This window comes from Penaeus chinensis, chromosome 21, assembly GCF_019202785.1.
Source record: "Penaeus chinensis breed Huanghai No. 1 chromosome 21, ASM1920278v2, whole genome shotgun sequence".
NCBI lineage: Eukaryota > Metazoa > Arthropoda > Malacostraca > Decapoda > Penaeidae > Penaeus > Penaeus chinensis.
Window position 1 is genome coordinate 748,335 of NC_061839.1, and position 8,290 is coordinate 756,624.

An 8,290-nucleotide genomic window follows, 5' to 3' on the forward strand; every position below is an offset into this window, starting at 1 on the left:
GTTATTTAATTGTGGTGTTACCGTTCATGTTTGCAGATTAGTTCTTGTACTGGTGTCTGCAACTTTAAGTTCTCTACAAGAATATCATTGTCACTCTGCCCCAGTTTATTGCATCTATACTGTAAAGATTAACCTTAGTATGTTTTGAGCAAGTTTTTTTTGTTACATTAGCTATGCTTTATCCTATTAGACATGAAATGTGAAAATCATGTCTTCAGTTTTGTCTTATCCTGATAGTGTAGTGTGAAGCAATTGCTGTGGCCTTCATTGGCTTTGGGTCTACAGAAAAGGCAAATAAACCACTATCTTCATTCTAGATTTGGTTAATGTTACCTAGAGTGAGGCACGGAGATAGAGGGAAATGGACACTGCCATCTTATAGAGAATAGGAATTAGTCATAAAGGTACAGCTGTTGCAGCCTCATATTTAGCATGAAATGAAGAAAATATCCTCTGCATATCACTGCTTAGTGTCCACAACACCCTTACATAGCCACAAGTTCTCAAACTCGTGTTTTGTATAAGCTGGCAAGTGCCAATAAAGTTTGCCCCCCCCCCCCCCCCCCCCCCCCCCCCCCCCCCCCCCCCCCCCCCCTGTAGGTAAGAAATAGTTTGCACAAAACCCTAGTTTTGGGACTCAGTCACTGGAGGGTGCATTTCTCTCAGTAACAAATACACCCTGGATTTTTGATAAGCTACATGATACATGTCAGACTTCACTGACAATTCAGCTGTAGAATAAAACCCTGAAATAATGGTCTCAAGGTGGGTTGGAGTGGATAACGGGAAAGAGTAAATCAAATTTTTTATTTATAGTTACATTTGGTGCTATATGACCGTCATTGCAGTGCCAAGCATGATTTACTATTCATTCAGGAAAGATTACAGGTATTACCACTCAGGCCCTCTGTTGTGTGTAGTTATCTGGTTTCAGTAGATATAAAACTAGAAAAATATTTTGTTTTGTAGATGTATAGTTAGAATTGATATGCCTTAAAGATAGAATAGAAAGGCACAAGTTGATACTAGAACTACGGCCTGGTATCTTGTTCGATACTGAAATGGCAGATTGTCTGAGCCCACCTTTGCAGATTGTGGTTGTTTCTTGAGTGTGTTTGTATAATCTAGAGGTCAGTTATCGAGAGGCAGACCAGTAGAGTACACCTTACTTATTTTTTAAACTTTACCATATCTTGTATTATATTAACCCTTTCCTGACGGGTCCTGCCGGGTCCTGCCGTGTCCTGCCGTGAGGCGTCAAAACAAACCGCTCAATCTGTAGTGTGCGGCTGTACGCTGCAGCGGCATGCCAAAGTGCTGTGAGCTGGTGATTTGGCTTGATGTACCAAACTCCCATGCTCAAAGTTGGTATGTTACCATTGATCTCCAGAGTGTAGATGTTTAATTTTCTTCACCTGTCATCAAGGGGTTAAAAAAGCTAGTTGAAAAACTTGTAATTCTTTTCAACACAACCATGTCATCCCCCATTGCTGAAATTCTTACATCAATTATATAAAATTTGGGTAGTATTTAGCACTCCTAGTAAAGCCTGCATCAAGAACTATTATTTATGTAGCTGTTGTGTAGTACAAGTAACTCAAGTAATGTATGTTTAGTAGATATTGGTAAAGGTTTCCTTTTTTCTTGATACATTATGATCCTCCTCTTCATGCATATTGGATAAAAGTTGTAAAATCAAGTAGTCATAAAAGTACAGATCCTCTACAAGATTTATCTTGTCTTAACTTTTGTTGATTATAAGGTTAATTATCTGTAACCTCTTATTTACTTTTACAGTCCTCCCCTTTTTTTTCAGTAGCTCCAAAAATGGTTAGTCACCAAGGTCTCAATTACTAGGAATGCCTGAATTCACCTGTTTATACCATTCTTCTTGAAAATTTGGAGTTTTTACTGTTGGTATTATTGATATAACATAACTAGCTATACAGTTAAATTGAACTGTAATAGTATTAGAAAGGAAAACTATTTACAAAATCAAGGAATAGGTTAAATAAGTAAATTTAGGGAGGTCTTGCAACTGACTTCATGGTGACTAAGCATTTATGAAACTTCTCTCTAAAGAAATTGTGAACAAATGGACATTGAAAAGCATATTTGTATCAGCAGTGAATTAATATAAATTGATACATATGTATCACCAATGCAGCTCAAGAGGCCTGTGCTTGCATTACATTCATACATTTTTATCTAAGTGGACCATAGTATGGGTTAGATAGGTTGGCACTAGCAAAATGCAAGTCCCACAGAGGCAGTGATCTTTACGTAAATAGGGAAATCCAGGTGAAAAAACAAGTTAGATCCTATGTATGTAAAGGACAGAGGCAGCGAGTTCAACATTTTTTAAATGTTCGTAATTCCCCACCCCCCAACCCCCCCTCCTCCTTTCACTATAGAAATTAAACTTGGGTTCATGTACTGAACTTTGATTTCCAGCATTCTTTACACTGTACTGGTTTCCTTATCTCTATTATAAAGTTTTAATTCAAAATTTGTTGCTTACATAATCTTTCTTGAAACACCAGAGCTAAGAGGCTGATCTCAGAACTCCCACTTTTTTATGGCTTTAGGAATGGGAAAAGTTGCTAATGCATACAGAAGAAAAAGCTTTTCATTTTGTTCAGCATTGTATACCTGGATGTTTGGCATCATTTACCTGCATGGAAACAGTTGCTATGAGGGCATTTGCATACACAGAAAACACAATAGAGAAGGGACTCCTTGGATATATTGTTAGTAATTTGATAATGGGAAGTACAAAACTCTTTTTGTGTCTCATTGGTACTTTAATGCATAATAGAAATCCTTAGCTTTAGCACCCAACATTGACCATTTTTGCTTGGTTCTTGGCAAAGCTTTGAAACTAAACTTTGATCATTAGTGGGTGAAATTTGGCTGTGTAAAATGGTGGTTGAAATATGGTGACAGTACGGTAGGCAAAGATTGGGGGGGGAAATTAATTCCTGGTTTGAATTTGTTTTGGGTTAGTGGTGTAAATACTTTCCTCCATTTTATTAAGGGAATTATATAGTTTTTACACAAGGAACAAGTTTCTGATCTCTCCACTTCTCCTCTGAATTGACAGGATATTTTTGTTTTATTTACTTGTTCACTTATTATTATTGTTATAAATGTAGAAATTTGTAGTACATAAAAAGTAAATATGAATGTCCTTTTCAGATGCCACAGTTTTGCAACGGCAAAATCACCAAGCAGTCGGCTGATCAGCCCGATGAGTTCGAAACCTCCATCGGGCAGACTCTGCTCGACCTGGAGATGAACTCGGAGCTGAAGGCTCAGCTCCGTGAACTTACCATTACCGGCGCCACACAAATTGATGTTGGTGACAAAAAGGTAGGTTGAAGATGAAATATAGCAAGAAGTTATGTTTTATACATTCTGAATGTAATTTTTTTTTCCAAATCGTAGCTGAGTTGCAGATGTGTATGAAAGTAACCTTACTCGTTGATTTGAAAAGATCTTTCTCTTTTCAGTGCATTGCTATCTTTGTGCCAGTTCCCCTGTTGAAGGCATTCCAGCGAGTTCAGCAGCGTCTCGTACGTGAGCTGGAAAAGAAATTCAGCGGAAAGCATGTTGTTGTTATTGCCCAACGCCGTGTTGTGGCAAAGCCCTCACGTAAGATGAAGAACCCTCCCAAGCAGAAGAGGCCCAGGAGGTAAGGGTTTTTAACCAAGAAGTTTCTTTATATATTTATTTTCTTTCCATGGAATTGTTGGTATTTTAAAGAGACCCTCCCCATATTAATTTTTTAGCATGATGACTTTACTCTTAGCATGATACACTGATTGCTATGTATCCTCTAAGAAGAACTGAAAAATAAAATCTGCAAAGAAAAGCAAAAAAATTAACCCAACACAACAGTTAATCTTAATTTTTTTTCTATCAACAGCCGTACTCTTACTGCTGTCCATGAAGCTATTTTGGAGGATCTCGTCTACCCCGCTGAGATCGTAGGCAAGAGGATTCGCATCCGTCTGGATGGAACCCGCCTCATCAAGGTCCATCTGGATAAGGCCCAGCAAACTAACATTGAACACAAGGTATGTGAACGTGCGAGAGTTCATTTTCAATGGGAAGCTTTTGCAATATTGAATGTCTTAGGAATCAAAAGTATTGTAGATCGGATTCCTGTTTTGTTTGTTTGATTAATTAATAAGCCTTTTAAGATTAATCTATGATGACACTTCTTTCATGAGTCCTGAATGTATATCTCTAAGAAGAACTGAATTGGAGAATTTTAATCAAACTATTACATTTGTTTACATATATATTTATGATGGGATTATAATTTCAGGTTGAAACATTTGCTGCTGTCTACAAGAAACTGACTGGCAAGGTGGTGACCTTCGAGTTCCGTGAAGCCTATTTGTAAATGCAGTGATTAAAGGAAAAAAAAATAAATGTGTTTTACATCCTGGTCGATATGAGATAACTGGATAACTATATTAAGTTCAATGAGGCACCAGTTTGGAGAAATTTCTTTAATAGGTTTTGGTAACTTGTTAGTGGAAGTAGATTTACAATATACAAATCTAGCTTTTTAACTAATGGTTTTTATATGTACTTTGTGTGCCTTTTCTTAAATGATGAACAAAGATTTAGGCTTCTGTATGAGCATCAATTTAGAACAGATTTAATGTACAAGTTTCAGAATCCTAGAAAAGGGTTAGTAATGACCACATGCATCAATTTGTTGTGATCATATTCAAGTGTAAGTATCTCTCAAATGTGCATTTTTTATATATTCACTTTCTGGTAAAATTGTTGCTGTTTAACATTTAGTATTTTGATTTGAAATGCTATATTTTCTGCATCCTTTAAAAATTGTTTTTAGATTTTTTATCTACAACTTTTAACAGGTTGGAGGATAGATCTAGTTGAAGCACGAAGGTTGGCAAGTGGACAGAGGCTCACCTATATTGATATGCATGTGAATGTTCCCTGGCAATGAGAGCTGGAAACCAGTTTTTGCTTCAAGCACATCAAAGGTATGTCTTAAGTTAGAATATATCAATCCAAAAAGAAACAAAACTTCTTGAAAGTAGTTCCCTCCATTGTTTATACTTTCCTTCAAATGTTATTCCTGGTCTGGAATGTCTTGTAATATATTTGGAGTGCACTGGTCTTGTGAATTTTCTTGAAAGGGAAGGTGTTATTCATGATTGGCTCTGATTGGAAATGTGGTGGGAAAAAGCATAAGCTCTGTTAACACTGGATGGAACTACTTTAAAAGAGATGCAATTTTTTTTTTTTTTTTTTTTTTTTCTTTTGTTTAATGTGTAACATTAAGGAATTAATACAAAGTACTAGAAATATGATGACTCCTTTTTTCACGAGTCCCTGAGTGGTATACTCTAAGAAGAACTGATGTTTTATATAGATTTGACATTCATCAATAGTATTGGAGTAAATAATCCAAACTTTTTTTTCTTTTTCCAGGTCCAAGATCACATGGATGAAAAGATTGGCAGGATGATTATCTACTTTGCAAATCTTTTATTACAGCTGACAATAAGTAAGTGTGAACATATTTGATCATATAATCCACCACAAAATTTTAAAATTATGTAATGATAATGTAGAGAGGGAGGTTCATATGGCAAGCTCTTTGAATGAATGACCCCTCCCCCCACTTTAAAATTCTACATAAATCAAAATGCCTATTTTATGATTGAACTAATCTTAGTGTATAACCATCGCTTGATGCTTGTTATCCCAGAAATATTCTGTATTGCTTTCTTCTCATTACAGGAGGGTAGGATCACTCCTTGCTGGTGTCTCTCCAGTAGTCTGAACGATGTACAATACCTGTGATAGTTCGTCTATCTTGGTGGCTGTTTTATCAAGGAAACAAAACCAACACTGTACATCAGGTGTGTATTGAATATTCCTGTTGCTCAGTAAAGTATGGTTAAAATGCTGGATAGTTTGACTAATACTACTCAGTAATTTTCATTTTATTAAATAGATTTAGTTGCTAATCAAAGTTAACTCTAAATATTCAGCAGATGTACAATTTTTTTGGATCCATAACCATGATGACCACTTCTTTTCATGATTGCTGTGAATGTATACTCTAAGAAGAACTGATATATTTTTTGAACACCAAAAATGTCTGTGGTTAAATGTTTTTTACTGAAGAGATTTTTCTATTTTCAGGTATGTTTGTATGCAGATACCAGGAAGACTGACTTTGCCATCGTTCTCAATGAATAAATAATCTGTATCAAAAGCACTTCAGTCATTAAAAACTCACGGGTTTCAACCACAGAAGCAAACCTAAACTTAATAAATTTACTATACTATGAATTTTATTTTTTATTTTTAACCACACATTTTGTCTTTTGAAGTATACTGTTAATCATTTGCTGCTAATGCTCTTATCCTGAAAATCTTTAAAAATGTCTAATGGTATGATAAATACTGGCATTTGTCGGTTTCCACTAAGTCAATCATTTAAGAAAGTTGATGGCTCAGACCTATAATGAACAGTCCTTCATTACCTGAAAGCATTACCTGTGAAATGAAATATGAAATCAACTAGGGGCAAGCCGTATTTAATGCACTGCTTGCATGAGAATTAGCACGCCCTTAAAGGCATCAAAATGGTAATGTATATACAGCAGCTTAACCCTCATTGTTGAGATGTGCAAAGTATCTGCAATGTCCAGACTATTGTGCAAAGATGGCACTTACAAAAGCTTGGTTAAATAGTGTATGGACAGGCCTCTGAAAATTTACTGCCGAGTCAACATCTTATGACAAACGGCGTATTCAAAAGTGATACCTGGGAGCTATGCCCAAAGTGTTTAGGCTCAGAAAGGCGATTTGTTTTACCAAAATGGTTAATGATCAAAACAAATGCCAGATATGATGGTTAATGGTTAAAAGCTAAATAAATCTGCTACACATCTAAGGTCATGTAGCACTATAGTTAATGTTAGTGAAGGGTTGTTGGGATAGTGATTAGCTGTTAAAGCTGGGTTAAGGAATTGGTGAGTGAATGGGTTAGGGTAGGATGAGGTAATGTAAAGGGTTAGATCAAGTGAAGGATATATATATGCATTTGAGGAAGGAAAACAGGTTGTCAAAGCAGAAAGTGAGATTCTGTAAGGATGTCTGATAAGTTGGGATGTCTATGTAGAGAGGACGTGGGCATGACAAGAGAATGTGGGACTGAAAGAGGAACATTCGGAAACCGCGAATGTTCCAATGAAGGATAGTTATACTTTCGCTGATTTACTGGCAAAGATTGCAGTGCGTGTTGGAGAATTTGAAGGAAGGTGCTAGAGGGTGGGATAAAGAATGAGGTTGGGGAGGTGGTGTTGTATCAGGAGGGGTGTCGGGAGTTAGAGGGTCTGGGGAAGAGGGTACTTGGGACATGAGGGATTCACGTGTGTATCCAGGAGGGAGTGGAAGGGATAGAGGGGATGGTGGGAGGGTTAATATAGGTGGGGCTGGAGTCGGGGGGAATGGGTTTTGTTGGGATGGGGTAGGAGGATTGGGTGTAGGGAGAATATGAGTAGGAGGAGGATGGATATCGGCAGTTACTTTGTGTGGAGGGAGCGGGAGTTGTAGAATTTGAAGGTGGATGAGTATTAGTTTGGGACTCGATTATGTAGTTCTGGATATCTTCAAGAGTTTCTGTAGTGGAGTTGGTTGGGGAGTTTTGTGAGATAAAGGTTTTCTTGTGAGGGGGGGGGGGAGAGAAGTCTGGTGTCTGAAGAATAGGGGGCAAAGGAAGGTGGAGGTGATTGTGGGGTAGGGGAAGAGGGGGTGGAACGATTATTCTGTCTGCTGCGGGGAGGGAGAGGGGAAGGTGTTGGGGCTGTAGTAGAGATTGGGGTGTCTGGATTTAGGATGGCAGAAGAATTTGACTGGGGGAGGTATAAGAGGGGAAGTTAGATGGAGGGGGGTTGGGTTTAGGAGAGGGTGTAGGAGCTTGGGAGGTAGGGGGATTGGCAGAGTAAGCGACATTACTGGAGTAGGGGGTAAGAGAAAAGCCTCGTCGATGTGCTTCCTGTCTGGCTTCACGTAGAGTGAGTCCAAGTCTGAATCTGAGAGTTGCTACCTCACTCAAATTTGTAGGTGGGGCAGCCTTTATAAAATACATTATGGGGACCGTCACAGTTTGCACATGTGCGTGATTGTGCAGAGCAGTTTGATCGAGTATGGCCAGGTTGGGCACATAGCGGGCATCTGGCTGTAGAATGACAGTGTTTGGCTGGGTGTCCTAAACGCCAACAATTTT

The 8,290-nt window shown here is 37.9% G+C and overlaps 1 protein-coding gene across 2 annotated transcripts in view; it reads left to right on the forward strand.

Moving 5' to 3' along the window:
• The window catches only part of LOC125036684 (40S ribosomal protein S7-like), a 5,801-nt gene extending 1,361 nt beyond the window's left edge, over nucleotides 1-4,440 (forward strand). For both annotated transcript variants that reach the window (XM_047629489.1, XM_047629490.1), the window contains exons 2-5: nucleotides 3,199-3,372; nucleotides 3,513-3,694; nucleotides 3,929-4,079; nucleotides 4,334-4,440. In XM_047629489.1, coding sequence (XP_047485445.1) covers nucleotides 3,199-3,372; nucleotides 3,513-3,694; nucleotides 3,929-4,079; nucleotides 4,334-4,411 — 585 coding nt within the window. In that variant the 3' untranslated portion in view covers nucleotides 4,412-4,440. The remainder of the gene's footprint in view (nucleotides 1-3,198; nucleotides 3,373-3,512; nucleotides 3,695-3,928; nucleotides 4,080-4,333) is intronic.
• The last annotated feature ends 3,850 nt before the right edge of the window (nucleotides 4,441-8,290 follow it).